The sequence below is a fragment of the Zosterops lateralis genome, assembly GCF_965231275.1.
Source record: "Zosterops lateralis genome assembly, chromosome: 23".
Taxonomy (NCBI): Eukaryota; Metazoa; Chordata; class Aves; order Passeriformes; family Zosteropidae; genus Zosterops; species Zosterops lateralis.
In genome coordinates this window covers 6,193,652-6,220,432 of record NC_139783.1, presented here as the reverse complement: position 1 = coordinate 6,220,432, position 26,781 = coordinate 6,193,652, and the positions used below count along the sequence as shown (strand labels likewise).

General features: G+C 56.4%; 1 protein-coding gene and 1 pseudogene across 4 annotated transcripts in view; both read left to right on the top strand.

The window, feature by feature from the left end:
• The window catches only part of LOC310918360 (olfactory receptor 14J1-like), a 537,521-nt pseudogene that overhangs the window by 434,709 nt on the left and 76,031 nt on the right, over positions 1–26,781 (top strand). The window lies entirely within an intron of this gene.
• On the top strand, positions 20,512–26,330 carry LOC310918358 (uncharacterized protein). 3 transcript variants are annotated; one of them, XM_083877213.1, is made up of 4 exons: positions 20,512–20,652; positions 21,538–21,648; positions 24,528–24,602; positions 24,791–25,813. In XM_083877213.1, exon 4 carries the CDS (start codon positions 24,844–24,846, stop codon positions 25,801–25,803), a length of 960 nt encoding a protein of 319 aa, XP_083733339.1. In that variant the 5' UTR covers positions 20,512–20,652; positions 21,538–21,648; positions 24,528–24,602; positions 24,791–24,843; the 3' UTR covers positions 25,804–25,813. The 3 variants fall into 3 exon arrangements, with proteins under 3 accessions (XP_083733339.1, XP_083733338.1, XP_083733337.1); XM_083877212.1 differs by lacking the exon at positions 21,538–21,648 and having other exon boundaries at positions 20,518–20,652; XM_083877211.1 differs by lacking the exons at positions 20,512–20,652; positions 21,538–21,648 and having other exon boundaries at positions 24,299–24,602; positions 24,791–26,330.

Here is a 26,781-nt window from a genome sequence, read left to right as displayed (position 1 = left end):
AGTGACCCCCATGTTTTGCCTTTTGTCTATTTTTGGTAGCTCTGTGAGCCCAGCGGCGACAACACACATCCCAATCAGCAGGATCCACCTGATGCATATGAGGTATCCCCACCCCATATTTGCAGGTTGTCTGCAATATGCGAGTAGCCTTTTGTGCCAACAGGCGCCACACCTCTTTTTCTATTAAAAATACCAATTCCAGCCTATCTCTTTGACCTAAATCTTGAACAAGGTTTACTGCTTCTGGCACAGAACTGCACCCTGTATAATTTTTTATGGCTGTTTGCCAATTATAATGATGCCAATAAAAGGAGCAGCATGGGCACCATGGCTGTGCAAGCTGCTGTTGAAAGACCCACCATTGTCTGCAACAAGCCCCACAATATATTTTTACCCAAGCACCACAGTTAGGCTTGTCACAGTGCAGACAGTTAGAACTCTTAATTAATCGTAGTCGGGTGCTTTGTAGTTTATGCAACAATGTTAGTACATCAGTTCTATTTTCTACTACTAGAGGATTAGGCCACACTGGCTGGAGCTGAGCTATCACAGGTTGAAGGATCAGGAGCAGGCGATGCCGCTCTTGTTCTGCTGGACTGCTGGGTGCTGTCATTCCCTGCTTGCGTCCAGCGGCTGGGAATCCACACAGGACCTGTGGGTGTAAGCACACACATGTGACCTCAACCAATATATTGTACTTCAGCAGGTCCAGTGTTAAGAATGCTGATCCTCCTGTAGAGCCAAAACCACAGTATTCTCTTTGTGTTTCCGAGTGATGTTCCGGAGCCAAGGTCGAAAATGGTAACAATTGAGCTATCCGGGTGCCAGCTGGAATGAGCACTGGAGGATACAGTGTCCGTGCTAAAATACAAATCTCGCCTGTGAAATCAGCATCAATAAGTCCCACAGTAATGTCCAATCCTTTTAAAAAAGTAGAAGATTGTCCCAAAAGTAAAGCAGGAACCAACTGTCCCTGATAGGTTACTGGTCCCTTTACTCCAGTGGGAATTGGCACAGGGCGATTGTCCTTAATAGATATGTCCACTGTGGCTGCCAAGTTCAGGCTGAGGCTTCCAGAGGTGGCGGGGTGCAGGTCGCTGGCTGCTGTACAGCTGCTATTTGTGTCCTGGCGCGGCGGCTGGATGGCGCGCTGGTTTTGCCGTTTCCCGATTTCCTCCGACAGGCTCCTTCCTCGGTCTCCTCCGCCTCACTTCGGCTGACTTGCTGTAACAGCAGCTTGGAGTGGAGCAAGAGCAGCAAAAACTTGAGCCTGACTACTCTCTGCCTGTTTCTGAAATGTTTCACCTAGCCTCTTAATAGCCTCGACAATAAATGCCTGAGGCCCAGAGGGTACAAATGCTGCTTTCTCTAGAGCCTCTTCTCCAGACCAATTAGCTCCCAAGGTGTTAACTAGGTTTTTTGTAGCCTGATTACCATTTTGAAGTATACAGTGTTTTAACATAGCTCCTTGCATATAGAGTGGCACTCTAGCTTTTTCTATTCCCTCTACTAGTCGATCTACAAATTTGCCTAATGGTTCTTCTCTACTCTGTTTTATTCTCATATATATATAGGGGTTCCATGTGGATCTTTTACCTTATCCATAGCAGCTCTAGCGAGCTTCAGGACCTCTCAACATTTTTCCGGTTCTAACAGAGCCTGTGCCTCTGTCCTTATCCAATTGCCTATTCCTGGCAATTCATCTAAGGTAACCCCTTGTAGAGGATCCCCAGGTTGTCTCTGTGTGGCAACTGACTCTTGTGTTAGGGCTTGCCAGTGAGCTTGAAATAACAAAAGTTGGTGGGGTGTAAACACAAGCTTAGAAATATCCCGACAATCTGCTGGCAACAGCAAATATGTACCCCAGATATAATCCAGCATTTGCCGAGCAGGCTCACTGTTTACCCCATATTGGCTAACAGTGGAGCGCAATTGGGAAAGTAATTTCCAATCAAGGGAAGTCAATTGGGCAGTGACACCTCCTCCCGGTGCAGGATTATATATTACCAGGCATGCCATCGAGCTCCCTGCTTCTATCATCTGTGCATCCCCTCGTTCTACTCCTTCTCTAGCTAGGGCACTCCATGCCTCCCTCCAATTCCTGGCCACTACCTCTGTCAAATCTGATTCAACTTTCGGAATAGTTTCATCGCTCTCCCCAGTCCATGGTAATGGACATGAATCTGTCAGCTGACCCGCAGCGACTGGAGGCACTGGGGGAGCTGATGGTGCAGAGTCTGCAGCTACCGTATCCCCTCTAGTCCCCTCTAGTGTCACCCGTTTGCTCTGGAGGCAGATGTACTGTTGTACATCCAGGAGGCAAGGGAAAGTCTGACTCTGATGAATACATCAGATTCTTTCCCTGGGCTGCTACTGCCTGCTGAGCTGCCCATTTTTCTACTTGGTGTTGCAGCAGAGCATTATGTACTGCTCGCCACTGTTTCCTTAACTGTTCAATCTGAACTTGCCTCCCATAGTTTATCCCCAAACTTTCGCCATTCAGAAAGCTCATGTACTGAATGGGGGTTCATAAAACACCCTTTAGCATACCCATATGCTAGCAAGCCTGGCAACTCCTTTTTAATATCTATACCCTGGACCTGCCATTTTTCTAGCATACGGGCAAATAAATCATATGCTGCTTGCCTCTCCATATTAGTCAGCGCTGTGCAGCTCCCAGAGGTCTTCAGCAGCACGTATCAGCCAGCCCCACCGATGTGAGCACCGGGGCGCGGAAGCGTAATTGCTTCTTTCGCCGTTTCTCTGCCGGCCCCACCGATGTGAGCACCGGGGCGCGGAAGATCTTCTTTCGCCGTCCCTCTGCTTGCAGGACCTGAACCCCTACTCCTCCAACCGTGGTGCTGTATCACGTTTTGGGATCACAATTTGTTGGATGGAAGGAGACTGACTCAACCTATGTTGATCAATCAGGCTCGATTTTATTTGTTTTCTCACTTACATTTATATTCTACATAATTAGTTCATACATATTGCAAAAGCCAAGCTCCTGATTGGTAGTGACTACACAATAGCTTACTTCATGCTATAGCAGCATATTGCAACAGTTGTATCGCCTTGTAATGTTCAGTTCCTCTTTTCTCATGATCTCAGTTTCTCTCCCTCATCCTCATGCTGGTCTTGTCCTAGCTTCAAGTTACAATATTAGTCTGAGAGCTATTGTGTCCCTTATCCTCTACCCATTTCTCAGCTATCCTCTCCACATGCTGTAATTTCATTGATCATCAATTTTAATAATTTCCCCATGGAATTCCCATGGCAGTGGATTGGAGGGGAGATCCATCCATGGAGTTCTCACCTGACTGGAATGAGACTGAGATCCAGCCATAGAAATTCCATGGGAATTTCTGCAGTCCCAAGTCCCCCATGTCAGAATGCCAACATTCCCACAGGAATTCCCCTCCCTCTCCCACACCCACCCTTGTGCTCCAGAGCCTCCCGACCACATCTGATGTATTTTGAGAGCCCTTCCACACCAGTGTGTCCCAGGTAATGCTTCATCTGTTCCACCATGATCCCTTTGGCCATCCCAATATCCCAGCTCTGGCTATCCCAATATCCCAGCTCTGGCTATCCCAATATCCCAGCTCTGGCCATCCCAGTATCCCAGCTCCGGCCATCCCAATATCCCAGCTCTGGATATCCCAATATCCCAGCTCTGGCTATCCCAATATCCCAGCTCTGGCTATCCCAATATTCCAGCTCTGGCTATCCCAATATCCCAGCTCTGGTTATCCCAATGTCCCAGCTCTGGGTATCCCAATATCCCAGCTCTGGCTATCCCAGTATTCCAGCTCTGGCTATCCCAATGTCCCAGCTCTGGCCATCCCAATATCCCAGCTCTGGCTATCCCAATGTCCCAGCTCTGGCTATCCCAGTATTCCAGCTCTGGCTATCCCAATATCCCAGCTCTGGCTATCCCAATATCCCAGCTCAGCTCTCGCTCCCATCCCCGGTGTCTGCAGCTCCATCCAGCCCCACTCGCTGTCCCAGCACTTGCAGGGGGGTCCCGTCCATGTCCCCACAATCAAGACTGGGGGACCCCCGGGCTGGGCTCTGCCAGAGCCACTTCCAGGCACTGCAGGGAGTGGGGAACTGGGGGGACACAGAGATTAGGGGGAGCAGGTGGCCTGAAAGTGAGAGTTTGGGGATCCAGAGGGGTCAACAGGTCAAGGATAGAGGGAACATGAAGAGCTGGGAAGGAGGTTCAGGGGCTCAGAGTCAAGGAAAGGGGGTGCAGGGACTGGGAGAGGTGGGATGGGGTGTCCAGGGAATCCTGTGCCCAGCAAAGGGGGTGCCAGGGCTCCTCAGTGTGAGGAAAGGAGGGGCTGGGAAATGCAGGAATGGGGGCCCAGGGGTCCCAGGGTGAAGGAAAAGGGTGGCTCTGGGGTCTGGGAGAGGCGGGGTGCCTGTGAAAAGGCTGAGATGGTGCTGGATAAGGGGGTGCAGGGGGATCTCAGTGCTGGGAAAAGGGGTAAAAGGGCACCTCAGTTCTCAGGAATGGGGGTTCAGGGGGCTCTCAGGGTCAAGGAAATGATGGGCAGGGACTTGGAGAGGTGGAAGGGAGTTCCAGGGGCTCCTTGAGCCCAGGAAAGGGGAGTCCAGGGTTCCCCAAAACAGGAGGGTAATAGGGTGGGGACACCCGGGATGGTTGAGAAGTTCAGGGGGTCTCTGTTTTTGCAGAAAGGTGGGGCTGGGGGCTGGGAAAGGCAGGAATGGGGGTCCAAGGCGTTCCAGGGCATCCCAGGGTCAAGCACACGGGAAGTCTGGAGGCTGAGAGACATGGGATGGGTGGGAAAAGAGGAGCAGGGCGTCCTGATGTCCAGAAATAGGGGATTGCGGGGGATCCCTGTGCAGGATAAGGGGAGCAGGGGGGTCCCGGTGCCGGGAATGGCGGTTCAGGGTCCCAGTGCCGGGGGTCCCACTCCCCCCTCAGCCCCCAGGAGCGGCCCCAGCCCCAGCGCTGGAGCCTCTCGCTGCTCCAGGCAGATCCCGGCGGCGCAGGTTGGGAGATGTGACAGTGCCCCAGGGAGCGCTGAGGGGGAGCCAGGATCACTTCCAGTTGTCCCCAGTGGAGGCTCTGTAAATCCCAGTTAATCCCACCCACCCCCAGTGTGTTCCCAGTCACTCCCAGTGTGGTTACAGACACTCCCAGTATATCCCAGTTGCCCTCTGGTGGGAGACCCGGTGGAGAGAGGGGCTGCTGCTCCCAGGCTGGAGCAGCCTGTCCTTGGAGGACTGCATGGGAAGAGAGACCCACATTGCAGCAGTTCTGGAAGAACTGTTTGCCTGTGGAGGGGAATTCACGTCAGTTCGATTGAATCTCAAGGAATCCAGGGTCAATTGTCAGCACATCAGGTTCTCAGGAAAGCAAGGAGAACATTGTGACACAGTGGAATGTCATGGATCCAAGGCTCTACTTTGATCAAGTGGGGCCTCCTGGAACCCACGTGCCACTGGGGCATGGCCAGGTCTGGTGCAAGCAAGGTTCCAGTGTGACAAAGAAAGGCCTCATGGCACCCAGGAGAGCACTTTGGGGCAATGGATTCTCATGGAACCAAGGCCCCGTTGTGACAAACCCAGTGCCACTGGGACATCTCCAGCCTTGGAGGAAGCCAAGTGTCCCCTCTGAGCCAGCACAGCCTCATGAATCACAAGGGAGCACAGGGACACCCTGGAATCTCATTGTAAGCACAGTGGGGCCTCATGGCACCCAGGAGAGCTCTATGGGGCAATAGATTCTCATGGCACCAAGTCTGAATTGTTACAAAGAGGGCCCTCCTGGCATCCAGGAGACCATGGAAACACCGTGGAATGTCATGGAAGCAAATGTCCACGGTTTCACATTGCAGCCTCCCAGAGCACTGGAGACTGTTGTCACACAATGGGAACAGAGCGGGCTGTGACATCACAGTGTGGCTGTATGACATCATTGGCTGGGCTGTGACATCACGGTGTGGCTGAATGACATCACAGAATGGGCTGGGAAATCACAGTGTCTGTATAACATCACAGAGTGGACTGTGACTTCACAGTATGTCTTTATGACATCAGAGACAGGGCTGTGACATCACAGGGTGGCTGTATGACATCACAGAGCAGGCTGTGACATCACAGGGTGGCTTTATGACATCACAGAGTGGGCTGTGGCATCACAGCACGGACTGTAATGTCACAGAGCAAGTTGTAACATCAGAGGGTGGGTTGTGATGTCACAGAGCAGGCTGTGACATCATGAAGTGCGCTGAGAGGTCACAGTACAGGCTCTGCCATCACAGACGAGGCTCTGTTACATCAAAGACCAGCACTGTGATGTCTCAGAGAAGGCCGTGTGACATCACCGAGTGGGCTGTGACATAACAGTGGTGACTGTGAAATCACAATGAAGGCTATGACATCACAGAGCTGGCTGTGACATCATAGTGTAGATGTCAGAAAGATGGCTGTGAGGTCACAGTGTGTGCTGTGACATTACAGGGTGGCACGATGACACCACAGAGGGGGCTGTGTGACATCACGGGGGCAGTGTGACATCACAGGGGCTGTGTGAGGTCACTGGGGAGGTCACTCCACCCCGGCCCCCCTCACAGTTCCCCCCAGAGATGTCCAACACTGCTCGTGCACAGCGGGGTCCCCTGTCCCCCCGGGTCCCCCCACCCCTGGTGCCGCAGCCTCCCCCAGAGGATGTTCCACGAGATCGACCCCAGAGCCTGACACGGGGCCGTGGGGGTGGGACAGGGGGACAGGGACCCCCCGGCAGCGTCCCCGTGTCCCCCAGGGCCAGAGCCTGGGCCAGGCCTCCTTCGCCCTGGTACCAACCAGGGCCTGAGAGCGCTTAAAAAATCCCCAGCAAGGGATCAGCAAAAACCAGATTTAATATCAAGTGACAGCACAACAAAGTTCCTTGGCCAGAGTCACTCTCCTCCTGACTGGACACTTCAGGCACACCAAGGAAACAAAGCAGCAACACCAAACAAAATCCAGGCAATCAAACCAGAAATGAACCCAGAACTGTCGCTCTGTGTGTGTGTGTGAGAAAAGGACAGTGAGGGCAAAGATAAAAGGAACACTTAACACTCAACAGTATTTAACTTAGTTTATAACTTGTATTAAATGTAACAACTTAGCAAAAGAACAACACCCAGCAGCCATTTAACTTGGCTTGTATCTTGTGACATAACCTTACTCACAGGCCTGACTGACTCAGGTATCCAAGGCACTCCAACCCCTCAGAGAGCCACATTTCTGCCACATTTGCCAGGGCACGGGCACTCGTGTGTGCACACAGACAGAAAGAGGCAGTGCAAGGCACCTGTGAGAAATCCCCCTGCAGGGCAGGGAAATGCTCCCTGTGGATGCTTTGGCATCTCCCCAGCGGGCCAAGGGTTGAGCCTCGAGGAGTGGGGGCTCAGCCCCGGCCCCGGCCTTGTTTGGGGATACCCCGAGGGCAGCAGACGGGAGAGTTCCCGGCTGGCAGAGGCCCCACCCAGAGGGAGGGCGCTGGCCCAGGAGAGCTCCAGGGGCTCCTTTTGGAGCACTGTTTGTAGGGCCCCAAGAGAGGGGCTTTAGTCACAGCAATGGTTCATCCTGGCCGCACTTGGGATCAACAGTCTTCTTTGGAAGTGTGACAACAGGGATGTTGTGCCACTGAGGGAACAAAAACACTCCCCAGGGCTGCTCCTAAAGAATCCAGGACCTCGTTGGACAGCAGCAGTGCCTGGGAGCAGACAGTGTTTCTGCTGAGCTCCAGAGGAGCTGAGCCCAGGGGCTGCTGCCCAAGGCCCAGGCAGAACGAGCATTTCTCAGATTGCAGAGTGGCCTGGGAAGGTGTGGGGGGGATAAATCACCCCCTCAGCGTGGTCCCAGCTGCTCTCAGTATTTCCATGTCCGTGCTCCAAGTGCTGCTCCCAGCCCTGATCCCTGGGGATGGGAATGTCCCACTCCCTTCCCGGGGCAGGGTCACACCTGAGCCAGGTGTGCAGGGCAGGAGCTTGCCCTGAGCCCAAGCCCTGTCCCACCTGCAGGATCTGCTTCCCTTGGGCCTCTTCCTCCTGTGCCCCCAAGCCCAGCTTGGTGCTAAACAAAGGGGCTGGGCTGGGGTCATCCCCCGGCGGGGGCTGCACACCCCCTCTGCCCCCTCCCCAAATTCCCTCCTGGGGGCAGCAGGAGCTGGGGCAGGAGCCCTGAGGGGAGGGAAAAGGGGGTGACACCGGCACGGGGGGGTCACACACATTCTGGGGGGGACACACACAGCCCCTGGGGACTCCCTTCACCTTCTCCTGCAGCACCAGGAGGATTAACCCAAACATGGAGCGCCAAACACCGGCAGCATCTTGGGGAGTGGGGTCTGTTAGCAGCTTTGGGGGTCTGGGGGAGTCACAACTGCCCCAAAGACCCCTCCCACACCAACAGCCACTCCCAGACCCCTCAAACCACCCAACAGCTTCTGGCCTGGATCATCCCAACCACCTGCTGCAACATAAATAGCCCCAAAATCCACAAAACCCCCTTCCCATCTCCCCCCTAAACCCACCCAAATTGACATGATCCCACTCTGGATGGTCCTGCATGGCACACACTCCAAGGCTCTGGAATTCCACTTCCCAGACAGGAAAAGATCTTCCTGCCCTTGAAGGCAAAGCTCTGGAGAAGGGGCCCAAAGCCAAGGGCAGCAAGATCCTACAGTCACATTTCACTGCCAGCCCCCAGAACTCCATCCATGCCTGTTGGAGCTCCTGCAGTGGGAATTCAGTCAGGGCAGGGTCTTGGGTGGGAGCTGCCCTGGCTCACGGGAGACACTGAGGGACAAAGAGAGCAGGTAGAGAGAGGCAGGAGAGAAAGGAGGACACAAACACAGTCAGCTGAGAAGGTGGCACTCTGAAAACAGAACTGCAACTGACTGGAAATGAATGGGGCACAAATCAAGAACTCTCCAAGTTTGATTTACTATCAAAATACATCCCACCCACCCAGCCACACACAATTCCCATCCCACCGCTCCAAATCTGGATCCCGCCCCTCCTAATCTCCTTCCAATCCCATCTCACCCTGGGCACTGTGGAATCGAGCAAGTTTGGTGTGTGATTGAGTTTTTCTGAGGTGGGAACAAGCCACTTTGAGGCGGAATTGAGCCCTTTTGGGGTAAGACTGAGTTGTTCTCAGTGGGACTGGGGTGGTTTTGAGGTGACAGATCGATCCCTCCTGCCTTTTGGAGCACAAAGAAAGGGAGAAGAGAAAAAGATTAAAGCCAAATCAAAAGGATAACAAGCCAGGTGTCTTCCCAACAGAGATCCCAGGGAATGTGGGTCTCCAGGGCTCTGCCCAACGTGGCTCCTCCAGTGGGGCTGGAGCTGGAGCAGAGCACGAAGCTCTTCCCACACTGGGGGCACTCACAGGGCTTCCCTTAGTGGTGCCTCTGTTGGTGTTGGGTCAAGGCTGAGCTCTGTGAGAAGCTCTTCCCACACTGGGGACACTCGTGGGGCCTCTCCCCAGTGTGGATGTGCCGATGGGTGATGAGGTTGGAGTTGTGCCTGAAGCCCTTCCCACAAGTTGGGCAGTGGAAGGGCCAATCCTCTGTGTGTGTCTGCTGGTGAAGAAGAAGCTGGTGCTGAGACAAAACCCCTTCCCACACTCCCCACACTCGTAGGGCCGTTCCCCAGTGTGGGTTCTCTGGTGGTTGATCAGGGGGCTCCGCTGGCTGAAGCTCATCCCGCACTCCAAGCACTCGTGGGGCTTCTCCCCACCACGGAGCTGCTCATGGACCACCAGCTCTGAGCTCTGCCTCCATCTCCGGCCGCCTTCCAGAAAGTTCCTGCACTTTCTCTTTCTGGGAGGGGAACGTGGCCAAGAGAACGTGCGGACCTAAGACCGCCCGGTGTCGCTGAAAATCACCAAAATGGGCCTCAATTTCTCCAAATGGGTCAAAAAGCCACTCTAAACCCGATGAGGTTTCGTCTCAAATCACCAAAAGAATCCCAAAATCCCCACAAAGTAACTAAAACAACATAATGGGCCCTAAAATCCACCTTAAATCCACATGGTTTGGCCTGAAATCAAACAAATGTGGTTAAAATTATCCAAAGTGGTCTAAAATCAAACCAAATGGGCCTAAAATTGCCCAAACGGGCCTAAAACCCACACAAAATGGCCTGAAATCACCCTTCAGTCTCCTAGAAATAATTAAAAACTCCCCTGAAAGTACCTGGTTTGGCCAAAAACTACCCAAATGCACCTAAAACCAATCCTAAACTCCACCATATTTGGCCAAAAATCACCCACAGGGACCTAAAAGCACCAAAGAGGGGCTTTGCTTGACCTAAATTTACCCAAAGACACTGGAAGTCAACTCATATGGGCCTAAAATCACCAAAAAAATTGGCCTAAAAGCTCCCACACAGGCCTAAGATCCACCCATATGGAGGTAAATTCACCCAAGGAGACCTAAAATCCACCTAAAACTGCCCATTTTATCATCAAATCACCAAACGGGCCCGAATTCTACCCGTATGAGCCTAAAATCACCCAAAGGGATCGAAAATCCACCCCAAAACCCACCAGATTTGGCCCAAATTCAATCAAAGGGACCTAAAAATCCACCCTACGAGGCTGGAAATTGCTGCAAAGATGGTGAGCAGGGAAAGGGCGGGAACTGTGAGGGGAGAGGGCCGGGGCCAGACTATGCCCAGCCTGCACAATCCCAGTCTGGACGCTCCTGATCCAGAGGGTCCTGGTCTTTGAGGTAGGATTGAGCCCTTTTGGGGTAACACTGAATCGTTCTCGGTGGGATTGGAGGCGTTTTGAAGTGACAGATTGATCCCTCTTGCCTTTTGGGTTGCAAGGAGAGGTAGAAGAGAAAAAAATTAAGCCAAACATCCAAGGATAACTAGCGAGGAGCCTTCTCAGGATGGATTACAGCAAATGCGGGTTACCAGAGCGCTGCCCAGTGTGGCTCCTCCAGTGGGGGCTGGAGCTGGAGCAGAGCACGAAGCTCTTCTCACACTGGGGGCACTCTCAGGGCTTCCCTTAGTGGTGCCTCTGTTGGTGTTGGGTCAAGTGAGAGCTCTGTGAGAAGCTCTTCCCACACTGGGGACACTCATAGGGCATCTCCCCAGTGTGGATGCACCGGTGGGAGATGAGGTGTTCGTTCCGCTTGAAGCCCTTTCCACAGTCAGAGCAGTGGAAGGGCCTCTCCCCTGAGTGACTCAGCCGATGTTCAAGGAGCAGGGTGCTCATCCGAAACCACTTCCCACACTGGGAACACTTGTAGGGCCTCTCCCCAGTGTGGATCCTTTGGTGGAGGATCAGGTTGCCTTTCTGCCTGAAGCTCTTCCCACATTCCCCACACTTGTATGGCCTTTCCCCAGTGTGGATGGTCCGGTGACGGGTCAGGCTGGACTTCTGGCTGAATCTCTTCCCACACTCCCCACACTCATAGGGCCGTTCCCCCGTGTGGGTTCTCTGGTGGTTGATCAGGGGGCTCCGCTGGCTGAAGCTCATCCCACACTCCAAGCACTTGTGGGGCTTCTCCCCACCACGGAGCTGCTCATGGACCACCAGCTCTGAGCTCTGCCTCCATCTCCGGCCGCCTTCCCGGCCCAGGCCGGCTCTTTCCTCCTCACATCCTCGCCCTCGGCCTTTGCAGCCCCTCCTCCTCACCGATCTCCGGCCCTTTTCCTCCCCGTTGCGTTCCTGCGCCGTGGAGCCGCTCAGAACGGCCTCTCCCAGCAGCTTCTGCCGCGGGGATTTGTCCTCCCTGCTCTCCATGCTCAGCTCCTTGTCTGCGGCAGGAAGGACAAGGAGAGGATGGGATTTGCCTCCGTGCCACAGGGAAGGGGAAGGAGATCCCCCGTCTGCTCGGTGCCCGCCCTCCCCGGGCTGCTGGGAGTGCCGGGAACCCGAAAAGCTCCCCCGTGTTCTGTCTGCCCACCTACGGGTACTGGGAGGGACTGGGCTCGGACTGGGAGGGACTGGGCTCGGACTGGGAATGCCGAGCAAACTGGAACCACAAAGGGAGAGAACTGGGCTCATACTCTGTGAAAAGCAAGGTTTACTTTCTTGGTAAATTTTAACAAATAGGTTTAATAAAAAGAATAGGACAATTAGGAAACAGAAAATTAAGGAAAGTATTAATGGCTGGCCAGGTGACTTGGCATTGAGCCAAGAGCACACCTGCTATTTCAGAGACATTCTTTAAACACCCTTTCAATTGCATTAGTCCGCTGCATATTCCAACTTTTCCACAAACTAGTTTCCATATTCCAGGGACTGTTTAGCATGGTTCTTCCTCGGCTCTGCCTTTTTAGAACACACATGCTTCTTGGCTGTGTCTTCATTATCACCTCCAGCTTGGGCCTTGGTCCCTACTTCCCACAGACAGTCAGTGTTGATAACTGGCCTGTCAGCAGCAGGGGCCTCATCATGTGTTTGCTGGATGTTATCTCAACCAAACAGGCCATTCAATTAAAAGCATAACTATAGATCAGTTCTCCAACTACCATGTCTAAGTTTTGCTAATAGCAGAAATAACAGCTACATCCTTACAGCAAAGTTATTATACATAGAGCATTCACCTTAATATTTGCGAAAAGCCAACTTTATAATATGCATTTACAACATACTGGGAGCAGCCACTTCCAGCACCGCGACTCCCGAACCCCTTTCCCGCCCATCCCGCCCCTCCAGCCCCTCCAGCCCCCAACGGGGTCCCGGCAATCCCAGGGGCTCTGCCGACACCGGGACACCCCAAAAACACCTCCCGGGGAGCCCCCGATGTCCCCCCGAGCGGCATCTGCGCCTCGCCTTTGGAGCCCCGCGAGCTCCAGCATCCTCCCCTAAAAAAACCCCAAACCCAGGGACCCCAAACCCGGGATATTTGGGGCGAGCTCCCCCTCCCCGGGCACCTGCGGGATGGGGGGCGATGATCCCGGCGCTGCCGCCAGTTCAGGCAGCGCTGCAGCCGCCGGTTCCTCCTCTCGCCTTCTCCTCCCGCTCCTGCGGCCGCTCCGCCTCTTCCTCCCTCCCTCCTCCTCCTCCCCCGGGCCCGAACCCATCGCAGCCCGCGGGAGGAGCGGGGATGGAGCCGGGACAGGTCGGAACGCAGAGAGGGCTGGGGGATGGCAGGAGTGGGACCACTGGGAGTGACTGGGCTGAACTGGGATCGTATTGGGAGCAGCTCCTGCGTGACTGAGTTATACTGGGATCACACTGGGATCACACTGGGATAACACTGGGAGTGAGCAGGAGCAGCGCGAGGCTCCAGCGCTGGGGCTGGAGGCGCTCCTGGGGGCTGAGGGGGCAGTGGGAACCCCGGCACTGGGACCCTGAACCGCCATTCCCGGCACCGGGACACCCCTGCTCCCCTTATCCTGCACAGGGACCCCCCGGAATCCCCTATTTCTGGACATCAGGACCCCCTGCTCCTCTTTTCCCACCCATCCCATCTCTCCCAGCCTCCAGACTTCCCGTGTGCTTGACCCTGGGATGCCCTGGAACGCCTTGGACCCCCATTCCTGCCTTTCCCAGCCCCCAGCCCCGCCTTTCTGCAAAAACAGAGACCCCCTGAACTGCCCCTTCCCAGCCATCCCGGGTGTCCCCACCCTGTTACCCTCCTGTTTTGGGGAACCCTGGACTCCCCTTTCCTGGGCTCAATGACCCCCTGGAACTCCCTTCCACCTCTCCAAGTCCCTGCCCATCATTTCCTTGACCCTGAGAGCCCCCTGAACCCCCATTCCTGAGAACAGAGGTGCCCTTTTACCCCTTTGCCCAGCACTGAGATCCCCCTGCACCCCCTTATCCAGCACCATCTCAGCCTTTTCACAGCCACCCCGCCTCTCCCAGCCCCCAGAGCCACCCTTTTCCTTCACCCTGGGACCCCTGGGCCCCCATTCCTGCATTTCCCAGCCTCTCCTTTCCTCACACTGAGGAGCCCTGGCACCCCCTTTGCTGGGCACAGGATTCCCTGGACACCCCATCCCACCTCTCCCAGTCCCTGCACCCCCTTTCCTTGACTCTGAGCCCCTGAACCTCCTTCCCAGCTCTTCATGTTCCCTCTATCCTTGACCTGTTGACCCCTCTGGATCCCCAAACTCTCACTTTCAGGCCCCCTGTTCCCCCAAATCTCCGTGTCCCCCCAGTTCCCCACTCCCTGCAGTGCCTGGAAGTGGCTCTGGCAGAGCCCAGCCCGGGGGTCCCCCAGTCCTGATTGTGGGGACATGGACGTGAACCCCTGTGAGTGCTGGGACAGCGAGTGGGGCTGGATGGAGCTGCAGACACCGGGGATGGGAGCGAGAGCTGGGCTGGGATATTGGGATAGCCAGAGCTAGATATGGGATAGCCAGAGCTGGGATATTGGGATAGCCAGAGCTGGGATATTGGGATAGGCAGAGCTGGGACATTGGGATGGCCAGAGCTGGGATACTGGGATGGCCAGAGCTGGGATATTGGGATAGCCAGAGCTGGGATATTGGGATAGCCAGAGCTGGGACATTGGGATGGCCAGAGCTGGGACACTGGGATGGCCAGAGCTGGGATATTGGGATACCCAGACCCAGCTCAAGGAGAGGAACCGGCTCGTGGCCGACAGTGACCTGGAGATGGGGCCGGTACAACCAGAGCAGGGGGGGCTGGGGGGAGCCAGGGCTGGGCTGGGATCTGTGGGAATGGAGGACTCTGAGGAGCTGCAATGGGATCTGTGGGAATGGAGGACTCTGAGGAGCTGCAATGGGATCTGTGGGGCTGGAATGGGAATCCAGGCAGCTCCAAGGGGCTCTATGGGGCTGGCACACAACTCCATGGGTCTGTTCTCTCCTCGTTCCCAGGTCTCCACAGGGGGCAGGTGGTTTCCAGCTGTGACCTCCTGTCCAATGGAGCATCCACGGATCCCACAGGTTCGGCTACGACGGGTGGGATTTCATCTCCTTCCAGCTGGGATCCGGGAGCTTTGCAGTGTCCCGTGGTGCCACCTGGATCACCCAGAGGTGCTGGGAATCCAAAGGGATCATGGTGGAGCAGATGAAGCATTACCTGGGACACTCTGGTGTGGAAGGGCTCCCAAAATACATCAGATGTGGTCGGGAGGCTCTGGAGCACAAGGGTGGGTGTGAGAGAGGGAGGGGAATTCCTGTGGGAATGTTGGAATTCTGACATGGGGGACTTGGGAATGCAGAAATTCCCATGGAATTTCCATGGCTGGATCTCAGTCTCATTCCAGTCAGGTGAGAATTCCATGGATGGATCTCCCCTCCAATCCACTGCCATGGGAATTCCATGGGGAAATTATTGGAATTGATGATCAATGAAATGACAGCAGTGAAATGAGAAGTAATCCCTGCTGGGATTCCATGGGACATAAATCCCAATCCTTTCCCCAGGCCGGCTCTGTTGTGCCCGTGGCAGTGCCAGGGGAGTGCCCTGTCCCTGCCCTGAGCCCAGCACGAGCCTTTCCTTGGGTGTTCTCTGCCCTGCCTGGGGCAGGAGGGCACTGCCCGAGTGGCTTTGGTGGCCCCGGTCACCCGGCCGGGCTCCAGCCCCTGCAGGTGGCTCCTTGGGAATGTTCCAGAGCAAAGCTTAGAGCAAATAACAGTTTCTGGAGGGGATTGTCCCCCCTTGGCCTGTGCTGGGAGCCCAAGGGCAACAGCCCGGGCACAGGAGCCCAGAGTGCTGGAGCTCAGTGTCCCTTGGCCAGGCCGTGTTCCCTGGCTGTCCCCTGTCCCTCAGCTGTCCCTTGTCCCTCAGCTGTCCCCTGTCCCTTAGCTGTGCCCTGTCCCTCAGCTCTCCCGCGTCCCTCAGTTGTCCCCTGTCCCTCAACTGTCCCCTGTCCCTCGGCTGTCCCCTGTCCCCTGTTTCTCTGTGGGGCCGGCGGTGGCAGCAGGACCCGGGGCAGCCCTGGGGGAGAACAACCCTCAGCCCCAGCTGGGCCAGTTCCCCCAGTTCCACTCGGGGGAGGGGCCCAGGTCACTCCCAGCATGGGCCCTGTGGCTCCCAGTCACTCCCAGTACGATCCCAGTCACTTTCAGTTACACTCACCATGATTCCAGTTTGATTCCAGTCACTCCCAGTAGGATCCCACTGTGATCTCAGCATGGTCCCAGGTGTTCCCATTCACTCCTAATATGGTTCCAGCTGCTCCCAGTACAGTTCCAGTCACCCCCAGTATCATCTCAGCCACTGCCACTCTGGCTCCAGTCCTTCCCAGTATGGTTCCAGTACAAACCCAGTCACTCTCAGTACAATGCCATTTGCCCCCAGCACGGTCCCAGTTGCCCCCAGTCACCCACTGTGGTTCCAGTCACTCCCAGGACAATCCCAGTCACTCCCAGATAACTCCCAGTATTATTCCAGTAACTTTCTTTATGGTTCCTCTCTGATCCCAGTCACTCCCAGTCTCTCCCAGTATATCCCAGTGTCCCCCAGTGTGCTTTCACTCACTCCCTGCTGCTCCCAGTAGCTTCCAACAGGATTCCAGTTGCACACAGCCACTCCCAGTCAATTCCAGCATGATTGCAGTCACTCCCTGTATATCCCAGCTGCTGCCACTATGATCCCTGTTGCCCCAGTTCTGGTTCTGCTGGGTCCCAGGGTGCTCTGATCCTGCTCCCACGGAGTCCCAGTCCTGGGCCCACTGTATCCCAGTATATGTCGGGATCCCAGTCCAGCCCAGCCTGTCCCAGTCCATCCCGGTCTCTTCCCAGCAGCTGCCGCCGTTTCCCCAGGGGTCATGTCCCCCCCTTGGAGTGTGTGTGACTCCCCCATGTCCCCCCAGGCCGGGGTCACCCCCTTTCCTCCCACAGCACACTCCTGGAAAAGCTGGCAGCCCGGGGCTTGGACAGGAGCACTCTTTGCTGGGTTAGGAACTGGCTGCATGGCCCAGCCCAGAGAGTGGTGGGGAACGGGGCTGCATCCAGCTGGGGACAGTCACCAGGGGTGTTCCTCAGGGGTCTGTGCTGGGGCCAGCTCTCTTCAAGATTTGTATTGATGACATGGATGAGGCTATTGAGGCTTTCATTAGTAAATTTGCAGGTGACACTAACCTGGGAGCGTGTGTCGGGCTGTTGGAAGGGAGGAGGGCTCTGCAGAGAGACCTGGAAGGCTTGGATGGATGGGCAGAGTCCAACAGGATAAGGTTTAATACATTCAAGTGCTGAGTCCTGCACAAGCAGGGAGGTCATTCTTCCCCTGTACTCAGCCCTGGTCAGGCCACACCTTGAGTGCTGTGTCCAGCTCTGGCCCCTCAGTTTAGGAAGGACGTTGAGACACTTGAGTGGGTCCAGAGGAGGCCACGAGGCTGGTGAGGGGCCTGGAACACAAACCCTGTGAGGAACAGCTGAGGGAGCCGGGGTTGTTTAGCCTGGAGAAAAGGAGACCCAGAGGTGACCTTATCACTCTGTCACACAACTTCCTGAAAGGAGGCTGTGGTCAGGTGGGGGTTGGTCTCTTTCTGCAGGCAGCAACTGCCAGAACAGGAGGACACAGTCTCAATCTGTGCCAAGGGAAATATAAACTGGATATTAGGAAAAAGGTTTTTACAGAAAGGGTGATAAAGTATTGGAATGGTCAGCCCAGGGAGGTGGTGCAGTCACCATCCCTGGATGTGTTTAAAGAAGGACTGGATGTGGCACTTGGTGCTGTGGTTTAGTTTGAGGTGTTAGGGCTGGGTTGGACTTGATGATCTTGGAGGTCTCTTCCAACCTTTTCATTCTGTGATTTGGTGATTCTCTCCCCAGAGCTCCTGACCCAGCTCCTGCTCCCCCCTGGGAGGGGCTTTGGGGATCCCTCCTGGCACCCCCTGAATCCCCATTCCGGGGCACTGGGACCCCCCCCCCCCCCCCCCATCTCCTTCCCCAGCTCCGGGAACCCCTGCACCCCCTTATCGTGCACCCACACCCCCCTGCACCCCCTTGCCCGGGGATCCTCCTCTCCCAGCCCCTGGATCCCCTGTTCCCGTCAGCCCGGGGACCCCCGGACCCCCATTCCCGGCCAGCCCGGGGCACCTCACCCCCAGGCCTCCCTTTCCTGGGAAACCCGACCTGGGCACGGGGCTCTCCAGCCGCTCTGGGACTGATTATCAGCCGGAGGAAAGGGAGAGAACAGGAGAGAGGCAGAGAAGGAGATTGGCAATCAGGGATCACAGTCTCAGCGCCCAGTCCTGCTCCGCCGGGGGCGGGACCCGCAGCCGCAGGAAAAAATGGATCCGCGGATGGCGGGGCTTCCCCCGCTTTGGGCCGAAGGCAGCGGGTTCCGGGCAGAGCTGGAGCGCAGGGCCCGGGAGTTCAGCACAGCCCGGCCCGGGGGTCCCGCAGGGCGTGGCCGAGGAGGGTCCCGGGGGATGCCAGGAGGGATCGCGGGGAATTCCCGGGAATTGCCCCGTGCCCTCCCCCCGCGCTCCCTCGGGCACTTTGGCTTCCGCCTTCCCCGCCCTGCGCCGGCGGGATCTGCCCGGCGCCCGGTGACGTCACTTCACACGCCACCTCCCATTGGCCGCACCAATGGCGGGCCCGGGGCTGTGGGCGGGGCCGCAGCGGAGCCGCGCGATGGCTCCAGCGCTGGGGCTGGGGGCGCTCCTGGGGGAACAGGGGAGGGCGACCAGAGCTCAGGGGGACCCCCGGCACCGGGACTCTTTGCTCACCCATTCCGGAGCACCGGGGAGCCCCTAAAGCCCCATTCCTGGGCGCCGCGATCCCCCCGAACCCCATTCCCGGGCATGGGTTCCACTCCGCACCCCCTTATCCGGCACCGACAGCCCCTGCACCCCTTTCCCGGCCATCCCGCCTCTCCCACCCCTCAGAGCCCCGTTTTCGCAATCCTGGAACACCCAAAGCCCCTTCCCAGCCCTCCCAGTCACCCCTTTCCTTCAGCCATGGCCCCCCAGCCCCCAGATCTCCGTGTCCCCCCAGGTCTCCTCTCCCTGCGGTCCCTGCCCGTGGCGCTGTCGGAGCCCGGCCCGGGCTTCCCCCCGTTCGTGTCCGTGGGGTCCCTGGCTGGGATCCCCTTCCAGCCGCCACCGCCAGCGGGGCCGGGCGGAGCCGCAGCCGCCGGGGATGGCGGCCGGAGCCGAGCCGGGATTTTGGGATGGCCGGAGCCGGCACAACGAGCGGCACCGGCACGGGGCCACCAGGGAGCTGCAGGTGCTGCAGGAGCGGCACAGCCAGAGCGGGGCTCAGCCCGGGGAGCCGGGGCTGGGGCATCTGTGGGGCTGGGATGGCAACTGTGGCACTGGAGGGGGGATCCGTGGGGCTGGGCTGGGATCCGGGGCGCTGGGATGTGCATCCCTGCAGATCCAGGGCTGGGATCAGGCTCTCTGGGTTTCCGTCAGACTCTGGGGCTCCATAGGGAGGTGTAAGAGACGGTCTGAAGATCCTCATCTGCCTCACCACCATCCTCAAGGACAGAGACTGAAACACCTAAAGGACTCTAAAACCCCAACACAGGAGTTGTGGCCTGGCTGAGGTGGGACGTTTGCCAGGTGTTGCCTGCAGGTCTGTTCAATGGAAAAACCTGGCAGCATTTCCATGGGAACATCAGAGCCTGAGCAGAAACAATGGGCAAGTCACGGTGAATTGACTGCACTTGCTGAGGGCTGACCTGTTCTCAGTTCTCTCAAAACCAACACACCATAACGATCTCCCCACCCTTTGGCCAACTGCCTGTCACTTTGGAAAGGGCTGTAAGGATCCCTGAGTTAAGCAAAGACTTTTGAGATCTCCCCACGGAAGAAGACGGATCTATTGGCCGGGCCACGAGGACTTTGTCTCTCCCTTGGCAGCTGTTTCCCACCCCCTCTTTCTCTTTTCTCTCTGTCCTTTATTTCCCTTCAGATCCTTCTATGGCATTTGCTGATGGCACTAATCAAAGTGCATTTGTTGTGATGAACACTGAAATCCCCTCTGTGTTGTTTGTTGCACTCTGGGATCAGTTAAGGGACCATCACGAGCCCTGGTGACCCACATTCCCCGTGTTCTGTGTTGGGAACTCACCTTGCCCGTTATCCTTTTGATTTGACCTTAATATTTTTCTCTTCTCCCTCTCTTTGCACTCCAGAAGCCAAGAGGGATTGTAGCCCTGGCTTCGTGCCAGGAATATTTTGGTTTTCTGAAATTCTTTTCCCAGGGAATTTCTCTGTCTTGGTCCCGGTTCCAGTTCTGGTGCCGGTTTTGGTCTCGGTCTCGGTCCCAGTGCCGGGGCCTGTGCGGGGCCGGTCTCAGTTGCGGTGTCGGTCTCAGCCTTGGTGCCGGTGCGGGTTTCGGTGCTGATCCCGCTGTTAGTCCCGGTCCCGGAGATTTTTGGCCCATTTGGGTGATTTTCGGCAAAACCTGGTGAAGTTACGGTTGATTTTCGGCCCGTTCTGGTGATTTTGATTCAAACCGGGCGGTTTTAGGACCGCGCGTGCCCTTGGCCACGCCCCTTTCCCCTCATGATTCCCGCCCTGTCCCTGACCCCGCCCCTTTCCCCTCCGAGTTCCCGCCCTGTTTTTGGCCCCGCCCTCCCAGTCCGGGGCCGGGCCCGGGGGAGGAGGAGGAGGGAGGGAGGAAGAGGCGCAGCGGCCGCAGGAGCGGGAGGAGAAGACGAGCGGAGGGAGCGGCGGCTCCAGCGCTGCCTGAACTGGCGGCAGCGCCGGGATCATCGCCCCCCATCCCGCAGGTGCCCGGGGAGGGGGAGCTCGCCCCAAATATCCCGGGTTTGGGGTCCCTGGGTTTGGGGTATTTTGGGGGGATGTTTGGAGCTCGCGGGGCTCCAAAGGCGAGGCGCAGATGCCGCTCGGGGGGACATCGGGGGCTCCCCGGGAGGTGTTTTTGGGGTGTCCCGGTGTCGGCAGAGCCCCGGCGGGGGCGGGGGGATGCGGGTCCCCCCTGTGTGGGGGTTGGGCTTCCCGGGCCGGGCCCTCCGAGCTCTGTGGGGGCCACGTGGGGAGCGCGCGGGACCGGCGGGGCCGGGGAGACACCGGGTTTGGGGAGCCCGGGAGAGCCGCGGCTTCCCTGAGCGGGACCCCAGAGAGAGGAGAGCCCCAGAAGGGCAAGGCGGGGACCCCTGGGATTGCCGGGACCCCGTTGGTGGCTGGACGGGCGGGAAAGGGGTTCGAGGGTCCCGGTGCTGGCAATGGCTGCTCCAGTATGAGCCCAGTGTCCCCAGCCCGTGGTTCCAGTTTCCCCAGCCCGTGGTTCCAGTTTCCTCGACATTCCCAGTATGAACCTGGTTACTTCCCCTCACTCTCTCCCTGTTCCCTGTTGGTCCCAGTATGAGTCCAGTCATTCCCAGTTATTCCCTGTTATGATGCAGTTTGCCCTCCGCATGGTCCTGTGAAAAACGAGGTTCACTTTTTTGGTAAATTTTAAGAAATAGGTTTAATGAAAAAAAAAAAAAAAAAAATTAGGAGTTAGAAAAAAAAGCAAAGTACAGCTGGCCTGGTGACTTGGCATTCAGCCAACTCCACACTTTGCTATGTCAGAGACATTCTTTAAATACCCTTTCTCTTGCATTAGATTGTGCATATTCATATTCTTCCATAAACTAATTTCTGTATTTTAGGAACTGTTTTGCGTGGTCCGTCCTTGGCTCCGCCTTTGTAGAGCACACGTGTTTCGTGGCTGTGTCTTCATTATCGCCTCCAGCTTGGGCCTTGGTCCATCCTTTCTTCAGGTGGGAGATGCTGATAGTTGGTGTATCGGTAGCAGAATCTTCTTTACATGTTTATTGGATGTTATCTTGACTAAATAGACAGTTTAAGCATACTTATATCAACTACTACCACTATGCCTAGTTTTCTTTACTAATAGCAGAAATAGGAAACTTATATCCTTACTGGAATGTTATTAATCATATAGCACACATCTTGCAAAAAGCCAACTTTATAATATACATTTATAACAGTCCCAATTGCTCCCATTTCCTCCTGCTTTTGTCCTGTGTCTTTCCAGTTCTCCCGGTTGCCCCTAGCATAGTCCTAGTCACTCACAGGATGATCCCAGCTTCTCCCAGCAGAGCCCCAGTCATTCACACTTGGTCCCAGTTGCCCCCAGCGTGGTCCCAGTTCCCCCCCACACTTTCTCCCAGTTTGGTACCAGTCAGCACTTGCATGGTCTCAGACACTCCCAGTGTATCCCAGTTGCCCTGAACATTCTCATAATCGTTCCCAGGCACTCGCAGTTACCTCAGCGTGGTTCACTTGCCCCCAGTGTAGATCCAGTCACTCCCAGTGTCCTGTGGCGTGGTCCCAGTTATTCCCAGGATGGTCCTGGCTGTTCCCGGTGTTGTTCCAGTCTCCCCAGTATTGTTCCAGACACTCCCAGTATAACCTAGTAGCAATCAGCATGCTCATGGTTATTCCCAGTCACTCCCAGTTGCCCCAGTAAGGCTCCAGTTCCCTCAGAATGATGCCAGTCTTTCCCAGTTACTCCCAGTTACCTCCAGCATGATCCCAGTTTCTGGCAGTTGCCCAAAGTATAGTCCCATCTGCTCCCAGTATGATCCCAGATGGTATCTCAGTCCCCTCTGCGTGATCCCAGTACCTTCCAGTTGATTCCAGTTGCTCCCAATGTGTCCGCATTTTCCTCCCAATATGGGCCCAGTAACCCCCAGTCAGGATCCATTCATACCCAGTGTAATCCCAGTGGCTCCCAGGATCATCCCAGCAGGACCCATAGTCACTCCCAGGATGGTTCCAGTCGATGCCAGCACCTTCCAGTCACTCCCAGTATGATCCCAGTCAGTTCCAATAGGATCCCAGTATCACCCCGACATGGGCACAGCTGCTCCCATTATCCTCCAGTGTGGGCCCAGCCAGTCTCTCCCAGTATATCCCAGTTGCTGCCAGCATGTTCCCAGTCACTCCCAGTTGCCCAGAGTTGCTTCCAGCCTGATCCCAGTTGCTCATAAACACTCCCAGTCACTCTCAGTGCAGTCCCAGTTGCTGCCAGTATGATCCCAGTCCCCCCAGCATGGCCCAGCTGCTTCCACTGTGATCCCAGTAGGATCCCAGTTGTCCCCAGCATGGTTCCAGTTGCTCCCTGTTGCTCCCAGTGTGATCCAAGTTGCACCCAGTTGCCCCTGGTACAGTCCCAGTCAGTCCTTAGGTGATCCCAGTCCCCCCCAGCATGGTCCCAGTCATGTCCAGGTTCCCCAGTGCAGACCCAGCCACCCCCAGTTGCCCCCAGAGTGGTTCCAGGTTTCCCCCAGCATGGTCCCAGTTGTTCCTAGTGTAGTTCCAGTCACACCAGTATGGTCACAGACATTGCCAGTATACCGCAGTTCCCTCAGCATGCTTGTAGTCATTCCCAGTCACTCCCAGCTGGCCCAGTAAGGTTCCAGTTACCCCAGTACAGCCCAGTCACTCCCAGTGATGGCACTCCTGGCATCCCCCAGCCCTCTCTGCATTCCCCCATCCCGTATCTCCTGAGAGGAGCCCCAAGGGCTGGAAGTCCCCAGCCAGGATCCCCAGCAAGGCCCAGTGTGGATCTGCAGCCCCCAGTTTTCCCAGTTTCCCTCTCCTTTTCCCCAGTCTGGATTCCCCCACCCCCAGCGGGTGGGAGCAGCCGAGAGCCCCGCGCTGCCCATCCCGACCTGTCCCGGCTCCATCCCCGCTCCTCCCGCGGGCTGCCAGGGCTTGGGGAACGGGGCACCCGGGGTGTGCCTGCTCCTGGGGGAGGAGGAGGAGGGGTAGAAATGGAGGGATGAAGAAGGAGCAGGAGAAGGGGTGGAAGTAGGAAAAGGAGGTGGGATTAGGGAGGAGGAAGAGGAGGGCTGGAAGAGGGGGAGTGGGAGGAAGAAGAAGGGGGTGGACAAAGCAAGATAAAGAATAGGAGAAGGAACCACGAGGTCAAGCCTGTCCCTCATCCCCCTATCCCACAGGTGTCCGGGGAGGGGGAGCTCAGCCCAGATATCCTGTGGGTCCCAGAGTTATTTTTTGTGTTTTTGTGGGGGGGGGGATGTTTTGAGAATGAAGAACTCCAAAGCTGAGTGGAAAATCCCCCCTGGGGGGACTTTAGGGGTGTTCCAGTGGCAGCTGCCAGCAGAGGCAGCCTGGAGGAGCAGAGCCCTGTGTCCCCCAGGACCCCCAAGTGGGGAGCCCAGAGAGGGGAGAGCGCTGCGATTCGTGAGACCTTCAACAGCCTGGAGAGGGGCAGGGGGGGACTCCTTGGACCCCGTGCAGCCAAAGCAGAGAATAAGGGGAGAAGGGACCCCAGGACCTCAAAATCCCCCAGCATCCCTAAATGGGCAGATGGAAAATGAGGGAGCTTTTTGGGTTCCTGGGACTCCCAGCAGCCTGGGGAGGGTGGGGGACTGAGTAGATGGGGGACCCCAAATACAAGCCTGACCCCCAGCAGCTGAGACAGGGGGAACCGCTGAACACCAAAGGGGAGAGACCAGAGACAGGGAACTCCTGGGAGTCTTTTCAGGGCTGAATCTTGGTGTTTGGGAGGTTTTTATGGAGCCCGGGTGCCTGGTGAATTCTAGAGATGGACTTGGGCTGAGGTACCTTCAAACTCAACGTGCTCATCCCTTATTTTTTCCCAAACCAGGATTTCCCATTCACAACCCTTGGCCGGACAGAGAAGGAGACTGTGAGAAAGAGGAAGATGCCCCAGGACACCCAGGTGGGTGAGCAGGAAGTCAGTGCCCCTTTCCCCCTTTCTCCTGCTCCATCTCCCAGCCCAGCCTGGCCCCGGCTGCAGGACAACCCCACTGCTGACACCGTCCTGCTGGGGACACACTGGGGGATCTCCTTCTCCTTCCCTCTGGCACAGAGGCAAATCCCATCCTCTCCTTGTCCTTCCTCCCCCAGACAAGGAGCTGAGCCTGGAGACCAGGGAGGACAAATCCCTGCAGCAGAACTTCATGGGAGCGACTGTTCTGAGCGGCTCCACGGCGCAGGAATGGAACGGGGCTGAAACACCCACCCTGTGTGGGGAAGGCGGCCAAAGATGGAGCCAGAGCTCAGAGCTGGTGGTCCATGAGCAGCTCCATGATGGGGAGAAGCCCCACAAGTGTTTGGGGTGTGAGAAGAGCTTCACCTGGCGGTGCCACCTGCTCCGCCACCAGAGGATTCACACGGATGAACGGCCCTATGAGTGTGGGGAGTGTGGGAAGAGCTTCAGGAAGAGCTGCCAGCTGATTGCCCACCAGATGATCCACACTGGGGAGAGGCCCTATGACTGTGGGGAATGTGGAAAGCGCTTCAGCCAGAGGCCCAGCCTGATCAGCCACCAGAGGACCCACACAGGGGAACGGCCCTACAAGTGTGGGGAATGTGGGAAGAGCTTCAGAGACAGATCCACCCTAATTGAGCACCAGAACATCCACACTGGGGAAAGGCCATACAAGTGTGGGGAGTGTGGGAAGGGCTTCAGGCAGAAAGCCAGCCTGAAGTTCCACCAAAAGATCCACACTGGGGAGAGGCCCTACAAGTGTTCCCAGTGTGGGAAGGGGTTTTTGACCAGCACCCAGCTCCTTGTACATCAGCAGAGTCACTCAGGGGAGAGGCCCTTCCACTGCCCCGACTGTGGGAAAGGCTTCACGTGCAACTCCACCCTCATCATCCACCAGCGCATCCACACTGGAGAGAGGCCCTACGAGTGTGATAAATGCAGGAAGAGGTTTCAGACCAGCTCCAGTCTCCTCCTACACCAGCGCCCACACACCGAGGAGAGGCCTTTCCGCTGCCCCCACTGCGGCACCGGCTTCAAGGAGAACTCCAGCCTTGTCAGGCACCTGCGTGTCCATACAGGGGAGAGGCCCCACAAGTGTGAGGAATGTGGGATGAGCTTCAGCCAGAGCTCCAACCTGATCTGCCACTGAAGGATCCACACTGGGGAAAGGCCCTACGAGTGTGGGGAGTGTGGGAAGAGCTTCAGCCAGAGAGCCACCCTGATTAAGCACCAGAACATCCACACTGGGGAAAGGCCGGACAAGTGTGGGGTATGTGGGAAAGGCTTCAGTCGCAGAGCCAGCCTGAGCGTGCACCAGAACATCCACACCGGGGAGAGGCCCTACGAGTGTGATAAATGCAGGAAGAGAGCCCCTGTGATGTCACACTGCCCCCATGATGTCACACCACTCCTTGTTATGTCACCCGGTCACCTGTGATATCACAGCCTGCTGTGATGTCACGCACTCTTCCTGTGATGTCACACACTCTTCCTGTGATGTCACACAGCCCTGTCTGTGGTGTCATAGTGCCACCCGGTAATGTCAGAGCACAGACTGTGACCTCACAGCCCTCTTTCTGACATCTTACAGCTACACTATGATGTCACAGCCAGCTCTGTGATGTCATAGCCTTCATTGTGATGTCACAGTCAGCACTGTGATGTCACAACCCACTCCGTGATGTCACACGGCCTTCTCTGAGACATCACAGAGCTGCTCTCTGATGTAACAGAGCCTCCATCTTTGATGGCAGCGCCTGCACTGTGAACTCACAGCGCACTTCATGATGTCACAGCCTGCTCTCTGAAGTCATGACATAATGAGTCTGATCTGAACAGACCCAACTGGGCTGACCTGGCTTGTTCTAGAAGTCCCTGGGGGAACAAAGAGCTCAGCCAAGCCCATACAAGCCCTGGCTGCAGACACAGCACTGGCCAGAGCTCTGGGCAGGGCAGAGATTCCCAACCAGTTTGTCTTTCCAAGCCCAGGGAATTCAAACTCACCATAAAAGGGAGCTTGGAACAATAAATCGTGGCTGTTGGTCAGAACTCAAGAAGACACTGTGTCCTGTGTCTGTCTCCAACCCACCAGCCTCACACCACGCTATATCTATATCTCTGTTTATAT

Coding starts and splice junctions, on each gene's coding strand:
- LOC310918358 (XM_083877211.1), top strand. CDS start 24,434: ATGGAGCCCGGGTGCCTGGTGAATTCTAGAGATGGACTTGGGCTGAGG. Junction 24,603..24,790: donor AGATGCCCCAGGACACCCAG/GTGGGTGAGCAG, acceptor TTCCTCCCCCAG/ACAAGGAGCTGAGCCTGGAG.